The sequence below is a fragment of the Nuphar pumila genome, chromosome 4, assembly GCF_984573655.1.
Source record: "Nuphar pumila chromosome 4, dmNupPumi1.hap1.1, whole genome shotgun sequence".
Classification (NCBI taxonomy): domain Eukaryota; kingdom Viridiplantae; phylum Streptophyta; class Magnoliopsida; order Nymphaeales; family Nymphaeaceae; genus Nuphar; species Nuphar pumila.
Genome location: NC_143252.1, coordinates 17,647,226 through 17,668,225, shown reverse-complemented (window position 1 = coordinate 17,668,225; position 21,000 = coordinate 17,647,226). Strand labels below are relative to the sequence as shown.

At 36.0% G+C, this 21,000-nt stretch overlaps 1 protein-coding gene across 1 annotated transcript; it reads left to right on the top strand.

Annotated features, from left to right (window-relative positions):
- The first annotated feature begins 3,800 nt into the window (after positions 1–3,800).
- On the top strand, positions 3,801–13,430 carry LOC149839541 (WAT1-related protein At1g09380-like). Its single transcript, XM_090004887.1, has 7 exons — positions 3,801–3,988; positions 7,721–7,783; positions 7,875–7,991; positions 9,280–9,532; positions 10,602–10,688; positions 11,403–11,554; positions 13,181–13,430. The coding sequence occupies exons 1-7, from the start codon at positions 3,801–3,803 to the stop codon at positions 13,428–13,430; spliced, it is 1,110 nt and encodes a 369-aa protein (XP_089861013.1).
- Positions 13,431–21,000: the final 7,570 nt, after the last annotated feature.

Below are 21,000 nucleotides of genomic sequence, written 5' to 3'. Positions count from 1 at the left end.
AAACAAATCATACTAACTATTTTTCGATGCCCAAAAAGTGGATAGGTATAAATCAATTTGTTTCAGTATAAAAATAGGTGTTATTTAGCATGAATAGTATAACCAGTTGTAAGATTTAGCATTCAAATTTATAAATTAATTTGTTTACATAACGAAACTTTAGACGAAACTCACTGAAACTATATGAGTTTTGGTAATCCGGTAGTGGAGGAGAAACACCAAGAAGGTAGATGCAGTTGGTTGTGGCCACAATGCTCCCACTACGCAGACGATGACAAATGATACTTTAGTGGCAGTAGACAATGATAAAGGGTGCTTCGATGACAGTAGACGACAACAAAGAGTGTGTCGTGAGAGGGAGCTTCTGTTACAGCAGATGGTGCAAACATTTAATGCTTAGGGTGAAAACGGAATGTTTCGACTTTGAAGAGTTAGCATCATCCTTCCTTTTCTGAATGGAGGACATTTTTATCATTTTCTCGAACCGACATTTCACTTTTCTAGATGGAGGATATTTTTGTTCTTTTCTTGAACCGTTATTTCATAGCGGAAATGGCGAGAAAGTATACTTAAGTCTTTGCAACCGTACTAGACTTCGATGCTAAGTGATGCCGACACACACGGGGATACAAGCCCCTAGATGGTTATATAAGTGGTGCTTATTCTTTTCATTTTCCTTCTTTCTTTTCCATCTCTTTAACATATGATCAATTGTTGGGATTTTCTTGAAATAAAATCAACTGCTGAGTCGTTGAGGGTATGCCCACGAGGCATACGCATTTAATGCTTTTAATGTGTAAGTAGATAGCCAGTCTCAACCTGGCTTGTTCATCGTAAAGAAATCGATGAATGCGTGTAAGCCAAACACACAACCAAGAAGTAAATAGTATTAACTGCACAAAATTTATTTAAATTTATTGGGTCTTTATTTAAATTAACTGCACAAAATTTAGATTTTGATCCGGATCAGGCAAGATGCAGTCTATATCCAATCCATTTGCTTCGCTGACAAGAGTTTTTGCTTAAATGATGTAATAGTATCAGTCCCTTTTTGCCTAGTAATTGGTGTTAGGGTTCCGTGTGGAGCTGGGGCTGTCTTATTGATCAGTTTAGGATTTTTGAAAACAGTGAGGATAGAAAACGGGTAGTGGTGGCCTCATCCATGATGGCAAGAGCCTTGGCTCCACTTTACCAGAAAGCAATTGTTTCACGCATTGGGCAAAGCATGATGAATCACCAAAGATTTCCACTCAATCAATGCATTCAGACTGAGCTTAAGAAGAGTTGAAATGAATAATGGGTGTTGTCCCGATTGCCTGCCCTTGGCTGGATTCTTGTCTGGATCTTATCTCAACCAGGAACCATTTCCTAGAAAATGGACTGGATATTTTTTTTTTTGTGTCTAGAATCTGCCAAGGAAATAAGACCCTAATCTACCAACGGGTGCTCCGCTTGTCTGGCAGGAGCAGTTAGTGCACGTTACCTAGTATTGGGACGTTGCAAGTTCGAATCCCAATGGTATGGTTGTATAACTGGTAGGGGTCAACCTAACCCCAGCTTTCTCTTTCTCTCAGGCATATGTAGACTCAGATCTATGATTTAGAAGGCAGTAGAGTTATAAAATTTCAAAAAATGACGGGTGTGGTTGGGAACATTGCAAATTGGTAGACCTCTAGTTAATATAACACTTGAGGTCCTCATTGACCTTGTGTAGGAATGTAAATGGTTAGGATTCAGGTCGATATTCGGCTGAATCTGAATCAGTTTACTCGGATTCAGTGGCCAAAAATGGATCCAAATTCAGCAATAAGTTTTGCATTTGAACTCATCAGACTAAAATCCTAATCCTAATACATGTAAATATCGGATTTAAAGCAAGTTCTAATGTGCATCATATCCCTCTGCTTGTACATTCTACTTGTATCCACTCACATCCAATATTACCATATAGAATCCGGATATGGATTTCAACATTACTATGATCTGGCCAATATGTGATTAATTACGGTCAAACATAGGGTATGGATTGTTCTGGTATGTGTTGGATATCTAATCATTCCAAATCCATCTAAACAAGTTTAATAGAACCTTGGGACCTGATTTTCTACTCGTCTTGAACTGGATCTGGGCCCAAATATTCTTTTTTTGAGATATGGGGCCCAGCTATTTGTGCAGCACTTCCAGGTCCGGCTCCTTAGTGGCATCAGGTTGACAATGCATGCTAGGATATGGGTTAGATTTAAAGACCCTATGTCCGCTTTTTCTTTTTCACCTTTCTAACAAACGACCAATTAGCTTTTCGGCCCAGACTCAAAGGGCATGAACCTGGATATGGCTCATGAAATTTTACGTACATCACACTTAGGTCCAACTTGGTGCTGATTAAGATTCACAAATTTTTCGTCAGTAAAAAGTCGTAAAAAGAAAAAAGACTACTATTTTAGCGGACCTCTTTCATGATATTCATATCTGTTTAGGTTCTGCTGGACCAGACCCAGTATCACATAGCGGGGTCCAGACCCTCTAGGGTCCAATGAAAGCAGCATGACAAATATCACGATATTTATGAAAACATCATGAAAATATCCCGGTAAAATTACCTGAAAGTTTTAAACAGAAAATTCTCACGGTATTCTCAAAATATCGTGTTTTTTTGTAAAAACATAAAAATCACGAGATTTATGTTTTTAACCACTATTTATCATGAAAATCATGTGTTTTTATTTTTAAATGTATTTTATTTGTATTTATTTTTTAAAATCTTTTGTTTTTTATTATTGCCAAAATTTTACCAAAAAATGAGTTTTTTAAAACATTTTCTTATTTTTCACGAGTTTTTTCGGGCTTCCGATATTTTGCCGTTGTGTCACTGCCGATGCAAGTCATAACAGGTTCATGGGAGATGAAGCTGCCACGTCGGAGAGCGGTAGTCACGAGCAAATCGTGGAGGGGACAACTCCTCGCCCTCTTCCTTCGTCGTAGCACGCAAAGCGAGGACCGCCCTCCCATCGCGCGCGGTGGTGTCTCTCGTGTGGGCGTACGCACTCAGCCTTCACTCCATAACGCTCCCCACCCCGGCACGCAACGTGCGACAGCACAACAGCTGAGCTCCCTAAGCAACCCCTCTCCCTCTTACATGCCCCTACCTATTCTGCTTTGTGTCCTTTCTGTCCTTGGTATCACTGGGAGGACTCGCCTCGTTTAACAGCAGTAGACGTCCACCAGTGAAACTGATCAAATCAGTTCCTTGTACTCACACGATCCATATTTGTAAGGAGTGATAAATAATGTTTAAAACGTCAGTCTTTCTTGGTTCGGGGACAAGGGAATTGGGTCAGTTTTGGTTTGGAACAAAAAGAAAGCCTCAGCCCAAGGTAGTGAGTTGGTGCAGATTAGTTAATGAGTGCCCTCATTGAGAAAAGGTCAGTTTAGGCAATAAACCGATGCAATTCCAAGGGAACTCCTGTTTTATGCGCAAGGAAGAAGAGAACCCCCCCTCCCCCCCAGTTTTCGCGGTCGAAAGCAAACAAAAGGAATCGAAGTCCAAAAAGGGGAAGAAGGAGAAGAAACCATGCATGAAGACGTCACAAGTGCCACCTTTTCTTTTTTTGCTTTCTGTTGAGAAAAAAAAAGGGTTTATGGTTACGGGACGTCATGCTTTTGTCTCCTGCACATCTCCCTCTTACATTTCACTTGGGCTCGTTGGTTATGTATATATGTCCATGCCCCCCTCCATGCTTTTGGTGCTCTCACTGGATGTGTCTCTCCCGGAAGTACTGAGCAGGTAAGGGGAATTAGAAATGGGGAAGAGCATGTTCGATAGGCTCAAGCCCAGTCTTGCTATGATCCTAACCCAGTTTGGTTTTGCGGGACTCAACATAGTGTCCAAGGTCGCCATGAATTCCGGCATGAACCCCTTCGTTATGGTCACTTACCGGCAGGTTGTTGCCACCCTCTCCACTGCTCCTTTTGCTTACTTTCTCGAGAGGTACTCTCTCTCTCTCTCTCTCTCTCTCTCCGGCGTGAGCCCATTTTATCTGTCTAATGTTCTTTTCTCTTGTGCTTTCTTTATTTGTTTTGGCTTTTGTTCTTGTTCAGTTCATGGGTTCAACATTTTGTTGATCTTCATGAGTGGTAATGTTGAATTACTTTCGACTCTCTCTCTCTCTCTCTCTCTCTCTCTCTCTCTCTCTCTATATATATATATATATATATATATATATATGGTTAATATTGGCTACAAAACTAATGAGTAGAAATTACTCTTTTCTTCAAAAAAAAAAATTAATTTTTGTAGATCAAATGTTAGGGATGTGATTTAGATGTTTTTTTAGTAGGAAACTTGTTTTGAATCGTGACTATGACAAGTAATTAGATTTTTAAAGGGATCCAAAAATCAACATCCCGCAATGTGTCAAAATTTTATAATTCAAAATATCACATTTTTACATCAGAAAACATGATCCAAACCGTAGAAAACAAGTCATACTGAAAACATCTACGTGGATAGATTGAGTCGATGCAACTTGCACCTATGATTTCTATAGTTCCGTACCTTTATTAGTAGCCATTTTTTATCCATATATATATATAGGCCATTAGAACTATGAGAATTACCGTGTCAAGTACTCATTTTTTGACATTTTGTTTTTGCAAATCTTACCATCCAGATGTGCTAACATGGTGAATTCACTTAAAAAGTACTGCTAGATTATCTATTTTCAACAAAAACTATGATTTTTAGATGGTATGAAAATTCTGAGCCATTGACTTTTAAGCCTTAAAAATTTCACTTACATATTGTAATCGGATTACTCAATAGCTGATTTTTATGAAAACCATGCATGTAGATCACATTCATATAGTCAGATTTAAGTAAAAGAATAAAATATCATGAAAATCTCGGTTCACTAAAATATCATGAAAATCTCGGTTCACACATTTAGTCCTCATGTTTTCAGTTCTTAGAGTGCTTTTATGATGGTATTGCTTATGGTGGTAAAAAATTGATTTACATGAATTTAAGCTCTGAAAACAAAATCTAAGCCTAGATCATATTTAGCATATTCTATTTATTATTTTCATATGTTGACCCAAATATGATGTGTTATTTCATTTTGAAACCACCCTTATGTTCATGAATTGTGATTCTTCGATTTTCACCATCTCAAAAATAGGATCTTATATAGTGTATTCAACATGATAAAACCTTACCAACGGGACGGGGGGGGGGCTCCACTTGTCTGGTAGGAGTAGCTAGTGCACATGACCTTGTGTTGGGATGTTGCAAGTTCAAAACCCAATGATATAGTTGTATAACTGGCAGGGGTCTGCCTAACCCCAGCTTGCCTATAAAAAAAATATGATAAAACCTTCTAATATACTAAATAAATCATGTTAAACACATCTATACGGTTAGATTTTCCATTTGGTAGACATCTATGAAAAAAAGAGTTTGTACTACCGTATGGTGTCATGGTACAAAACCACCACATATATATATATATATATATATATATATATATATATATATATATATATATATATATATATGTGTGTGTGTGTGTTTCATCCAAACTTGTACGGTTAGATTTTCCATTTGGTAGACATCTATGAAAAAAAGAGTTTGTACTACCGTATGGTGTCATGGTACAAAACTCTTCTTAAAACTCATTTTGAAATGTTTGCATTAGGATTTTTGAGATATTTTTTAAGAATAGAAGTTGCTTATTCTCCTCTGGGATATTTGATATCTCAGTCTAAATTTGCCGTGATACCATGTAAGAAAATGGTGGTATTCCACTGAAGCACTTGAATCAACCAAACAAGTGTCTAGAAAGACACTTCACACATGACCCGTAAAAGGGTATAAATATGGAAAACACAAAAAAAAAATTATTCAAAATATAAATGCTTAAAAAGCATTTGCTTCAAGTAAGTTACAATGGGGGATGCACCGCCTATTTATAAGAGAGAGGGGAGGAGAGCTCATAAACAACTCTCCCTCTAGCTGTTGGAGCTAGTCCAACGGGTAGAATTCTAGTGTTGGACTAGCTCCAACAACTTGAGTTTGGTCAAGTTCCAATTGGAACTTGACCAAAACCCTAACTATCTAGCTCAATATGAAATAGATAGTCATGATACAAAATACAAAATATATGTGTGTGTGTGTGTGTTTCATCCAAACTTGTAGATGTGTTTATCATTACTTGTTAACTAAAAGCTATGCTTTAGATTGAATTGATTTAACAAGAATTCTTGGTTTTTAGTTAATCAAGTTTTTGATGTAATCGTTCATTTTTTTTGTTAAGTTAGAAACATATCTAAATATGAAAAGTGTTTAAATTAATACATATTTTTTTTACTAAATAAAGCAGAGAGACCACATCTACTTGTTAAATTAAGCAAAAAACAGATGCAAGTATGTATTTTAAAGGGATCTGGAATGGTATGAGAAATAAATGGTGTAGTTCTCTCTATCTCTCTTCCTATATATAAAGCAAATTTGACCTTTTTATCATCAAATCTAAGTGCAATTTGCGCCATTGATTTTTATCATTTTATAAAACACGTTTGAACTTGAAAAATAGTTCATTTAATTCATGTTTTCCACTAAGTTAATCTGATGTACGTCTAGATTAAGCAAACGCTTATAACTTTGTTATTTGGAAGTGTTTAAAATCGTAAAGAGAGAAGACTGGTTGGGGTCTCTTTCTCTCTCTCTCACTCACACACACACACACCAAATGATATGGTCTAGTGTTTGATGGTATTGTTAAAAACACTTGCATGGCTAGAAAACCAGCAGGTTATCACCAACTTTGATGACACAAGACAATTATCTTGCATCACTTAGGTTATACATGTTAATTGTATTTTGTTGGCGCCACCGGCCACAGGCTTGACCAGAAAATGATGGGGTAGAAGCAGGCACATCGATGATCATCGATCATGGGTGGTGTTAAGGGCAAGTCCGTCCAGCCTTGTCAATTTTTTTCCACCCCAAGGCATAGCAGATCCAGTGATCGAGCCCGAGTAGTTTACAAAGTGCTGGAACCAGCACAACACAAAAAAATCGCTGTGCATGTAAAAAATTTCTGTGTTTTGTGTTTATTCAGCAATTTTCTGCGTTCATGTTTTTACGTAAAAATCACTACCTGCGTTAACAAATTTGTGTGTTTTATGTGGTCTAAGTACTTTGTAAAATACTCGACCGAATCACCCATGCTGGATAGTACCAATACCCTGTCTGTGGATAGATACAAGGTACTTTGGACAGCAAAGCATCCAAGGTTCTTTGGATGCACCACTAAGTGTCGTGTCCCTGGTGAGATGATCCGGACACGCGCTCTTACATGCTGACACTATACCCTAACACGTATAGATGTTAGTTTAATATTATTTCAATATACTTTAAAAGTTTTCAATAGTTTCTAATAGAAAACATTTTTATACACTAAGATAATAAGAAAATAGCTTTTATGTGATTCAAAAATAAAAAAAAAATCATGTCCTTTCTCCTAGTTTCCAAAAAAAAACTTTGGATCTCAGTGTTGAACTCATGTCATAGTTCCAAGAAAGAAGTGTCCTTGTGGACTTATATCATATAGTTTTATGCAATAAGAGTCATTGATTTTGATTGCTTTAAACCATGTGGTATTGCATATATGTATGAAGGCCTGTTACTATGGCTCAATGCTTCATATTTATTTTGTTTCAGGAAAACAAGAGTGAAGCTGACATGGCCAATTTTGTTTCAAATTTTCCTATGTGCCTTGTTCGGGTGAGTTTATGAGCGTTTTCCCATGCATCTTCAAAATTCCCCATTTCAAAATATTTTTGTAACCAGGGAAGCCAAAAAACTAATGGTGCAGGGCTACACTGAACCAAGGCTTATACTTTGCGGGTCTCAAATTTGTGTCACCAACAATTGGGTGCGCCCTCAACAATCTACTACCGGCTGTTACTTTCATCATGGCCGTTCCTTTCAGGTAAAATTCTTGGCGATATGTGCATTTGTGTGTGTGTGCATGCGCACCCGCATGTGTGTTGGCATGCATGCATGTCAGTGTCACTTATGCTTGTTAATTTGCATCAGATGCTTTCTTCCAGCCATTGAGACAAATATTGTGAGATTTATAAAAATCTAGCAATAATATTGCGAGAAATTGCCTGAAAGTTTAAAAAGGCCATGTTGCACAACCCATTTTCTTGTAGTGATATAACCAGAGTTACCGGAAGCACCTAGGTAAGTGGGGAAGTGTGCTTTCCTGAAGCGCAAAACGTCGTTCTTTTGAAATGCACACTATTTTTTTGGAAAGCACGCTTTCTTTTAATGAGAAGCGCGCTTCTCACTCGCTTCCCCCGTGCTTCCCTTCTCCATCGCTTCCCCTATTTTTTCAATTTTTTTATATTTTTATGTTTTTCTCTTTTTTCGCTTCTCTCTCGCTTCTCCCTCGTTTTCGAGACGATTTCTGATTCGCTCCTAAGTCGTCCCACGCTTTCTTCTTTTTAAAATTTTGAAAGTGCCTCACTTCCCGCTTCCGCTTCCTCAACTGGCAACCATGGATATAACCCATTAGTCAATCCCCAAGGTACATCTCAATACTTGGTAGACATCTCTTGCAGTTCCCAAATGATATATGCAGTGAGAATTTATTATAACCGCTGATCAGTTTATATACAATGTGGCCTCATCTGCTGAGTCAGGTTTGGGTGCAATATGAATGCACAAAGTTTGTGCATTAAGCACCCGATCACCCTCCATCAGGTCTTGGGCAGGCCCTGTCCCCAAGATGAAAGGTGATCAGGTGCTTAATTCACAAATACTTGTGCAATCATATTGCTCCTGATCTTTTCACTCATCTGCCCCAGGTGTATACAGTGTTACGCGTATTAGTGAGAGATATTTGATAGCTATACTCTTGGGTCGCTGGAGTAGCAGCGGACATGGGAAGAAGGTGTCGACCCCTTTATCTCAGGTTCAACTCCTACCGGGTGTGTGGGTGCCTTTAATTGGTGTGTTCTATAAGGGCTTTCAATGTCGGTCAGTGAGTCCATTAAGTAACCCTGTTTCCTGTGAGGGTTCCTCAACAACAACAACAACTACGCGTTCATCCCAAAACAATTAGAGTCGGCGATATGAACCAACAAAGAAAATCATTATGGGTCTTCCACATAAATCCTTCTCCTCCAATTATTTCTATCCAATGCCATGTCCTCGTCATAAAAAAAAAAGATATTTGATAGTTATATATATAACGTTATGTGGTTATGCAGAATGGAGACAGTGGGGATTAGGAGCTTAGCTGGGCAGGCGAAGGTGTTGGGGACGGTTTTATGCGTGGGCGGTGCGATGCTGATGACGTTTTACAAGGGAGCACAACTGAATCTTTGGTCCTCGGGCATCCATTGGAACATTGGGTACGAGGGATCAGGAGAAACCAAAGACAGCAATCCCACTGATTTTATCATTGGTTCCATCATGGTGGTAGCCAGTTGCTTTGCTTGGGCTATTTGGTTCATACTGCAGGTATGCTGATCCTCCAACCCTTAATATATATGACTATAATTAAGCATACACACACACCTGCCAGGGTCGCCTATGTGGCAGCGGGCCTGGGAAAAGTTTGTGGACCCTTCCTCCTAAGTCCCATTTGACTGGGGGTGTGGGTACCTTTAAGTGGTGGACTCCATATAAGGGTTTAGGTGTCAATGACCCCACCTGAGATTTACCTAACAGGGGGCAGGCCCTTTTTTTTTAAAAGAAAAATAATGGGTAGGCAGTCAGGCCCGTGACCTGGTTTTCGGCAGGGGTTACTCATACAAAAAAAAGGTCCATAAGATTACACACACGTGTACTCAAGTAATTCTTCCTTGTGCATTTGTTTCATAGGAGCATATCCTTTCTCAAGGAAAATGGTCGTTTTCTCATGCAACTTGAAACAAATATACCCAGTGGAAGACAACCATTTCATATGAAAATGGTTGCCTTTTTTATGAGACAAACGGGGCTGGCTGAAGTATGAAGAAGAAGGTACGTAAGATATGAATAGAGTCAAGGCCAACAGGTGCATATAACCCATTGTTTTTACAATGCGCTCAAATTCATTTATGGCTTACATTTTGCATGACATTGTAGTTTGCTCATTCACATGCCATCACAAGATGCATTGCATGTTTCCCTCTAGCCACTCCTTTTCAACAAAAAGAGCCGAGATCTGTTCACAGAAATCACTTTTAGGAGAGGCAATCACCACTGTGGCAAGCTGTTTAAAGCGACAATTATTCAACACAGTATTTTTCATAAGATTTTTTACATTTTTTTATCACTTTTAGTGGGAAAATCTCAGCTAAAACTAACAAAATTGAATCCTTCAACAATATGAGAAAAAGGGAATACAAACTAAAAATATAAAATAAAATAAAATAAACCTGTTTTGAGATCTTACTAATGAATACTTAAATATCTCAGTATTTTCATTTGAGGGAATACAAGGTGTTTGATATATTAAAGGCTGACAATTATGCACTTTCATGTTATTTCAAAAAAGGTATATATATTTGCTACATGACTTGATGTTTGTGTGTGCTGATTGTAGGCTAAGATAAGCAGGACTTTCGCTGCTCCTTATTCTAGCACGTCCATGCTTTGTTTCATGGCAGCCATTCAGTCAGCACTCATTACGGCATGCATGGAAAGGAATCCATCAGCCTGGGCGTTGGGCTGGAACTCTAGGCTCCTTGCGGTCGTATACACAGTTAAGTTTTCGATCCGAGATGACTAAGACCCCAAATCAGTTAACATCTTAAACATTACGATCCAATGTAGACAATTTGGCTATAGTTCGGGTCCAATCCTTGATGCCCATACTTAGTTACTTGATTGCCAACATAAGATTAATTAGGATGTTTGAGTCACCAAGTTAATTTAGATACAGGCACCTAAGATATGGCAAATTTACATTTAACCATTTCAAGTTTCAAATATTTAAGATAAACCCCTAACTTTTTAAGAAATTGCCTAGTTGACCGCTTCAGTTATTTTTTATTCACCTAACTCTAGTTTAACTCTTAAAAATAATAGTTAATCCTTTCTGTCTTGAAAGTATTGAATGTCACCTTTATAGCTCTTTAGTTTTTTTGCTACAATTAAGCGCAAATAAGTAATTTTTGAAGGTAAAAGCAGAGTAATTTCTAGAAAGGGAAAGTGAGTTTTTTTTTTTAATATTTAAAACCTGAAGGGGCTTGACTCACCATATATTAGCTGCCTATATGCAAATTATCCGAGCCACTAGCTTCCTATTGGGAGATAATGCACAAAACATCCTAGAGAGGAGTGCAGTTCATGATACCCAACGTTTAGCAAGGCTCCTAACAGAAGACTATGTTTGGAATGGCAGGGAGTAGTGGGATCAGGGATAGCATTCTCAGCAATGTCATGGTGCATACAAAGAAGAGGCCCTCTTTTTGTATCCATGTTCAGCCCCTTGCTGCTGATCATTGTAGCCTTCTTCGGGTGGGCCTTGTTCGATGAAAAATTGTATCTTGGAAGGTAAGAAGCACACTCTCCCTCTATTTTTATTTCATCTTTTTTTTGGGATAGTTCAAGGGAAAAAAACCCATTGGCTGGCAGAGCCGGACCTGTCAAGAGGCCAATGAGACTTGGGCCTCAGGGCACCTGGGCCAAAAAAAAAAATTAGGGGCCCATTTTTAATAGGGATTCCATTTTCAATAGGGGCCCCAAAAAAAATTAAAGGCGCTGCCCTCGAACTCCTACTATTAATAGGGGGCGCAAAAAAATTCTGAGGTGCTGCCCCCGAACTCCTACTATTAATAAGGGGCTTATTTTTAGGGAGCCCATTTTTAATAGGGGCTCAAAAACTTTTGAAGCCCTGCCCCCGACCTCCTACTATTAATACGGGGCCCATTTTTTTCCCTCCACCTCAGGCCCCATAAAACACAGGTACGGCCCTGTTGGCTGGCCTCCGGTTGGTAAAACCCTTGAGGTCCCCGATGTCCACCGGGAGTGCACCTCGATAGTGGGATGTCACCCGTTGTTTAAAACTTGTGATGTCCTGTCAACTTGTTGATATTCACAAGTCGCCCCTACTAGATGAGCAGAGCCCTGGTAGGCCTGTATATCGTCTTTGGTCTCATTTGTCTTATAAAAGTGGCCATCAAAGGAGAGGGACCCTAATGAGCAGAGTACCATTGGGATTTGAACTTGCAATGTCCCAACACAAGGTGACTTGCAATCACTGCTCCTACCAGACAATCGGATCGAGCCTTTGTTGGCAAATTCAGTCTAATGACTCTCTCTCTCTCTCTCTCTTGAACATAAAGAGATTGAACATTTATTTAATCTTGATCTTTGCAGAGTAAAGAGTCATTAGACTGACTTTGCACAGACCTGATTAATTTCATGACAGATGAAAATTCAACATTCTTTTTTCTTATCATCTTAGGCCAAATGCTAACTTTTGTAGTTGTCTCACTTGAACAAACACATTGGAAAAGAAAACTTGCCCTATTAGACGCCACAAATTTTAAACATTATTTTTCCATGAAAATTGCAGCGAAAGTTAAATTATCACAAGATTATTGCAACTACGAAGTATTGTTGTGGTACCAATGGGGGCTCTGCTTGTCTGGTAGGAGCAGCTAGTGCACGTCACCTTGTGTTTGGATGTTGCAGGTTCAAAACCCAATGGTATAGTTGTATAACTGATAGGGGTCTGCCTAACACTAGCTTGCCTTTAAAAAAAAACTAAGTATTGTTATTGGAGGAACTTATGGTATGTTTGGCCATGAAATGAAACCTGAACAAGTTCATCGTTTACAATCTTTTAGACTCATACAGGGTTGATTCTTGATCCTGGTTATGCTTCTTTTGATCTATGTATTGTGATTTTGTACTTTGAGACGAGGTTCTAAACAAATTGTATCCCATAGTTATGCATGACTGGTGAATGAAGTGGAAAAGCTAGGGATCTACAGTTTTGCAAAGATGCTTGTGCAAGTTCATGAACTCTTGAAGCTAAGCAGAAGAAATATTGGAGTTCGTGAACTTGGTCTACATCTTAATTATCCCAAAAATAATCTTAACAAAAATTTCATGTTTTTATGTCTTAGTGGCTAATTCTTTTGTTAAAAGAAAATTCTATTGATATCATTGCAGTGTCATGGGATCTCTCTTGATAGTTGTAGGACTCTATGGAGTCTTGTGGGGTAAGGGCAAAGAGATGGGAGAAGTGGATAATGACAAGGCTCCCTTGGCTGAAGTTGATCAGGGTGAGAGTGGAATAGAAGTTCGGGTCTTGCCAACTTATTCCATTCAAGAAAAACAGGCCAAGGAAGGAGGAAACAATGTCAACGAGGTGGAGAATCAGTGCTGCATTGATTGCCCAAAATGTGTTGATGGGAAATGAAGTTGCTATTCCTTGAGTGAAGTTGAAGGTGAGAGGGGAGATATTGTATCCTAATCCATTCAAGATAAACAAGCCAAGGAGGAAAGGAAAGAAGGCCACTGCAGTGGAGTCATTACGTTATGGAAGTCCACAAGCCTTGTTATGTTTTGCCATTTTTTAGGCTAAGAAATAAGATGGAAAAGAAACATTGTGGAAAACAGTGAGCAGTTCAGCATGTTTCTTGTTTTATTTCTATATTTGGTTCCTTTATTTTAGGGATGCAAACCGCTCGGATTCAGGTCAAACGTGGCTAATACCATATTCGACTCATTAGATATTAGATAAACATATTCAAATTATAGAAAATGATCGTACCGTATACGGGTAATTTGTTGTGATTCCCTAAAAACTCTATAATTTTTTATATTCTCTAAATATCCAAAATTACAAATATCCGACATCGCTAAGCCACTTTTACCTTTTACAACTGTGAATTTAGGTATTTTGTTGATAAAATTGTACCATCCCTCGAATATATTCAAAACCCACTTAAATCTAGCATCGCACGTTTTTTTGTCTAAATTTAGACTTCATGAACTCGCATAAATTTATTTGTGAAATCTCGGTGAAACTGAAACCATCAAAATCACATATATCATACTCTTTTGCATATAAAAAATCATATAAATATTTGTGAAACATCTCTCGCAAATACACTACAAGAAAACTGTTAATTAGCGACGGAAATTTGCGACAGATTAGCTAGAGAAAGCTTTCTTCATGAATCCATCGCTAAGTAGTGACGGATTAGCGATGAAAGTTGTTTCATCGCTAATCCGTCGCTAATTAGCGACAGATTAACGACAACAATTTTTTCGTCGCTAATTCTCAATACAAGAAAACATTTTAGCCAGAGAATTTTTTCCATCGCTAATCCGTCGCTAATTAGCGACGAATTAGCGACGGAAAATTTTCGTCGCTAAATCTCTCGCTAATTTTCGATTTAAACCGAGCGCGAAATTTTCCCTCTCTCCCCGTTCAAAATTTAAATCGACTGCGCTCGATTTAAACCGACTTCAATGATGTAGAGTGATCGTTGTGCAAGTCAGTTCATGGTGGACGACGATGATGCAGAGTGATCGCTCGAGGACGGCGATGCCGGTTCACGGAGGACGGTGATGCCGATTCACGAAGGATGACGACATCGGTTCACGAAGGACGCCGACGCCGGAGAGCATGCCGGTTCACGGAGGACGGCGATGCCGGAGAGCATGCCGGTTCACGGAGGACGGCGACGCCGGTTCACGGAGGACGACGACGTCGGTTCAAGGAGGACGGCGATATCGGTTCACGGAGGATGACGACGCTGGTTCACGGAGGATGGTGACGCCGGAGAGCACCGGTTCACGGAGGACGGCGACACCGGTTCACGGAGGACGACAACGCCGGAGAGCACCAGTTCACGGAGGACGATACAAGTTCGGCGACGAGGCAGAGCGATTGTTCTGTGCAATGCTTGTCGGGCGTGGTATAAGTCCGGCTTATTGTTGCCGGAATACCGCTCGACAGGGATCAATTTTTTTTTATTTATTTTTTTAAAATTTAGCAACAGATTAGCGACAGACATTATCCGTCGCTAAGTTGTCGCAAATTAGCGACGGAATTAACGACAGATAAGTTTTTTCGCTAATTTGCGAGCAAAAATTCGTGATGGCCTCTATCCATCGCTAATCCATCGCTAAATAGTTTAGCGACAGCTTAGCGACGGATAAGCGATAGATAGAGGCCGTCGCTAATCCACGATTTTCTTGTAGTGATAGCATACTTTATAACTTCTCAAAATTTTAACCCTAAAATTTCATAGAAAACTTTTTTTAAAAAAAAAAACAGTGACAACAACATTTTTCTTTGGGTTAAACATTTTGGGCGGGTAACAGTATAATCAATTATTATAACAAAATTAAAACATAAATATTAAGATTTAATTTAGTTTTAATAATTTAAAATGCATATCAGAGTATTTTGATAGCAATAATTATTTTTTTTAAATTATCATTGAAAAAAGAAAAGACTGTCTCTCTATGTCGCCTAAGCATTCTGCATTCGCTATGCAGTTGCTCATCATAATCTACCTAAAAGCCCATAAAATGGGTCAGACTCGTGAAAGCCTAGTAGAAAATAACATATTTGCATAATGTATGATATCAAAATGCATTCAAATACAACCTTAAATATATCAATCATGTCATACATATCTTAATCTTAGCAGGCTATAACATAAAAATCATGCTAACAATTAAAATAACAGATAAGTCATGTGCACATTCATTTATGTTAAGTTTTGCATCAACACAATAAATTATGCATATGCATGAATATTTACAAAATGCATAAACATATACACTATGCATGAACTTACCATTTTAGTGTTGTGAATTCTCCATACATGAATAATTTTTTATCTTCACTTATTGTTTTCTTGCTTAAATGATGCATGGCATATTCTATTTATATACAATTCAAAATCTTGTTTTACTTGCCAATATTTATATGTGGGTACAACACAGACTCTCTCAGATAAAGGTACGACCCAAGTTTGTATTTTCAAACAAGTATGTCTTATTAAACTGCATGACGCTCCAACCGTGCATACTCTCTCGAGAGAATATAATTTTATAGAGAGAGTTTCAACTCTTATAATTCGGATATATCATATTTTTCTCATGAGTCTTACCTACCACACTACGAATAAATCATGGTAGTTCTCCCAGTTACTGATTCTATAGATGTGAGACAAAAGCAACCTTCTGTGTCAAGCCAAATATCCCACAGAACCGTCAGTATCATGCTTACTCTCGCAATAAACCCCAAGATAATTAATTTTATTTTAAATTTTTTTAATTATCTCTCTTGTTAATCATGCCAATAAAAACATGTAACAACATTTAGGGTTCAAATATAACAATATTCATGGCATTGTATAGATGCTTTTGATTAGTGTCTACCATAAAATCAAAACAATAATGTAATCATTATGTATTTACATAATCAAGGTAGGCTAATCATTGATATTTATGCATGCTAAATTCAATCAATATTGAAATGCATTTATTTAACATACATATCAATCTAATATCTTATTTAAGCATCAAAAGACATGTTGCAAAAGTAAAATACAACCCAGCATTAACACATGCCACATTGTGCAGTTTGGAAATTTGTTAACCTGATTTTGAAAAACCCACCAAAAATCATAGGTACCAAATTTGTTAACCTGATTTTGGAAAACCCACCAAAAATCATAGGTACTGAATTTAACTCTCAAAATTTTATTGGGATTGACCAATCATTCAAGGAACATAATCCAAGAAAAAGAATTGCAAAATTCATTGTAATAAAATAAAAACAAAATTGGGACTGAACCCTGTTCAGAAAATATATCAGACAGATTTTGTTAACTGCAAAAATTTAATTTGGTTTGAGGAATTTCTCAAAATTTATAGAAATAGTTTTTGACAAAATCTTTTTTACAGAATCTTTTTATACATGTTATCTTTCACCCAAATTTTTCATAATTTATTTTGATCAGTTTTGATTAGGGTTTTAGAGCTTTCAAAATCTTTAGTTGAAACAGTACTGCTGACAGAGCAAAAAATTTATGCTTTGTTGCAATAGATGTTTTGGCCTTCAAACTATATCAAACGAGATGAAACAAGATTCTAAATTCAAGATCTTGATGTATAGAATACTCTAATATTTTTATTTTTATTTTTATTTACTGACCTTGGTTTTATAGAGATATTGATTTTCTTTTGAGACTAGTCAAAACAAAAAAATAAAGACAGAATAATCATGATTCAAACTCGTGTAGGATCTATTAAACAAGAATAAGAAACATTGTGAAACTCATACAATTATTATTTTCAGATGCTCTACACATTTACAACATCATACAATACATCTTTGATCAAATTTAGGCTAATCTTGCTAAAACATTAACAAATATAATCCAAAAAATTATAAAACCTTCATGGAATATCTCAAATACGATTTCATCTATATAAGAATCACAAGAGACATAAAAATAACATGGAATCATGGATTATTTATTCAATAACATGTTGTTTAATCATGTTATACACTTCCTATCCTACCATATATGATCAAATTAACTTTTTTTATCCAAAACATCAAAACCCTAAAATATTTTTGGCAAAACCTTCTTTTAAACGATTTTTGTGTATTTTTAACCAAAATCTATGTAAGAGACATATTCATAGCTTCAAGATATATGAAAAAATAATCAAAAATATGCTTCTACATTCATTGTTCAAGTTGAATAATCAAATAAAATACAGACATATCTATTCACATGATTTTTGCTTGTTTGGGTTTCGAAAATAGTCTTTTTCAAATTGTTTTCTCAAAATTAATCTAAAACACCATTTTGGGTTTTCAAAATCTTTTTCATTTAGATCTAATAGTTATAAATGTTTTAGGCATAGATTATATGAAGATCCAAGCCTTGGATAAAAAAGAAAGTATGCTAATGCATCCCAAAACTGAACATCATAACAATAGAGATTCTCTACAAAAAATACACTTTCCACAATGGCGTTGTCACTTTTTCCTTCACTCGTAGATCATTCTAGACAGGATTAAACCTTCATCATGGTGGTTGCATGTCTAATGAAGGTCTGGACTTTCTTAATGACTTAGAGGAATAAGGAAATGTGAGGAAGAAGAAGGGAGAGATACACATCCCTATCATGAGAGCCACTATTTATAGATGGGTCTAGGCAAGAGTCTCATCTTTAATAAAAAAAATAATATCTATTAATTTTTTTTATTAATAAAATAAGTAAATAAATTATAGGTCTTAACTTATTAAATTTCAAAATTGATTAAGCTAGAAAAGATAGGTAAGGTCTTCTTACCTTGAGTTTGGCTCTAGTGGCATGGTAACCTTTTGGGAGGCCTACAGACCCAAACACTCAATAGAATAAGACGTTTAAATAGTCGATTTGATAACCTTTGAAATATAAATCATCGTGGTGGTCTTAGATTTAATCATACGCATATGGATCGGCAAAAAGTTTCAATCAACGCTAAAAATTATTAATTTTTGACCTACAATTAGGCACGAACTTCAATCAATAATAAAATACTCAAATCGATACCAATTTGGGCATATAGACAGTCGATTTCAATGCTCTTGAAATAGCAACATTAAGGTTGACTCCGATTTAATAAGGCACCGATCGACCAAATTTTTTGTCAAAATGATAATAATGTTGTTGTGAATGTCCCACCCTATGGGTCCAATCCAATGAGATTAGATCCAAAAATCCTGAGTTATATCCAACTCAATTCATCCCTAATAAGATATAAATGACATGAATTATATCCAACTTAATTGAGTTATAGCCAAATATCATAAGTTAAATCCACTACCAAATTTAAGATCCAAATTCATATTAGAACCGAATGCTAAGATTTAGATCCAAGTCCAATATCCAAAATGTAAACATATATAAATCATTTACTTTCTTGATTAGGACACATATTTTAAATTTTATAATTATTGTTGCAATGTTCTTCATAACTTGAGACTTAATTTTATAATAATTCAAAATCAAGAAAATCAAGAATTTTAAGAAAACCAAGAAATTACATTAATGTCACAGATGCAGATAAAATTCATCATTTATTCATTTTAATTGCTAATAAAAAATCATGGGTTTTACATTCTACCCCCCTTAAAAGGAATTTCGTCTTAGAAATTCAATATAAGCATCAAACAAAAGAACTATCAAAATATAGTTTAATCAATTTTAAACAATCAAATTCTAAACTTTATCCAAGTTGGAAAACCCAAAATAGAGGATGGTTAATTTTTAAAATTGCATTTTTTTGAAACAACTCATTACTGAAATCACCAAATCTAATCTACGACTCATAACGACCTAATTAGAGGCATAGTTCAAATTAAACTCTTGAATTTTGCCTAAATTTAACTTTGTTTTTAACTTAAATTAACTTGAATTTTGCTCGAATTTAAAAGTAAAAATAAAATAAAATTTCAAGGTATTGCATTTTACCCTCCTAAAAAAATTTGCCCATAAAATTAAAAATTTTGAGGTTTTTAATAGCACAAATAAAAATACTATAATTAAATTAATAAATAATTAAACATACTTACCAAACCATGTTGAACTATTGGACATGTCATGAGTTGATGTTTTTATCTCGCATTGATACCATTTTGTAATGCCCCAAAATTTTAAGCCTAAAATTTTAGAAAAACTTTTTGTTTTTTTTAAACAGCGAAAACAATATTTTTCTTTGATTTAAACAGTCTAAGCGAGTCATAGTACAATCAATTATCATAATTGAATTAAAATGTGAACATTAAGATTTAATTCAGTTTCAATAATTTAAAATACATATCAGAGTATTTTGATAGCAATAATTATTTTTTCAAAACTATCCCTGAAAAAGGAAAAGACTGGCTCTCAATGCCGCCTAAACATTATGCATTTGCTCATCATAATCTACCTAAAAGCCCATAAAATGGGTCAGACTCGTGAAAGCCTAGTAGAAAATAACATACTTTCATAATGTACGATATCAGAATACATTTAAAGACAACCTCAAATATATCAATCATGTCATACACATCTTAGCAAGCTATAACATAAAAATCATGCTAACAGTTAAAATAACAGATCAATTATATGTGTATCCATTCATGCTAAGTTTTGCATTAACACAATAAATTATGCATATGAATGAATACTTACAGAATGCATGAACTTACCATTTAAGTGTTGTGAATCCTTCATACATGAATAACTTTTTATCTTTACTTATTATTTTCTTGCTTAAATAATGCATGCCATGTTTTTTCTATATGCAATTCAAAATATTATTTTACTTGCCAATATTTGTATGTGGGTACAACACAGACTCTCTCAGATTGAGGTACAACTCAGTTTTGTATTTTCAAATAATTGTATCTTATTAACCTGCGTGACATACCAACTGTACATAATTTAGAGAGATAATATAATTTTTTAAAGAGAGTTTCAAATCCTACAATCCCAATTTATCATATTTTCTCATGAGCCTTACCTATCACAGTGCAGACAAATCATGGTAGTTGTCTTGGTTATTGGTCCTATGAATAAATCACAAAAGCAAACTTTCATGCCAAGCTAAATATCTCACAGAATAGTTAGTACCATGCTTACTCTCTCAATAAGCACCGAGAGAATTAATTTTATTTTGATTTTTTTAATTATCTCTCTTGTTAATCGTGCCAATGAAAATATGCAACCACATTCATGGTTCAAATACAAAAATATTCATGGCACTCTATGCATACTTTTGATTAGTCTCTACCATAAAATCAATACAATAATGTAATCATTATGCATTTACATAGTCAAGGTAGGCTAATCATTAATATTTATGCCTGCTCAATTCAATCAATAGTGAATTGCAATCATTTAACATGCATATTAGTCCAATATCTTATTTAAGCATTAACAAACATACTGTAAAAAGTAAAATATAACTCGGCATTAAC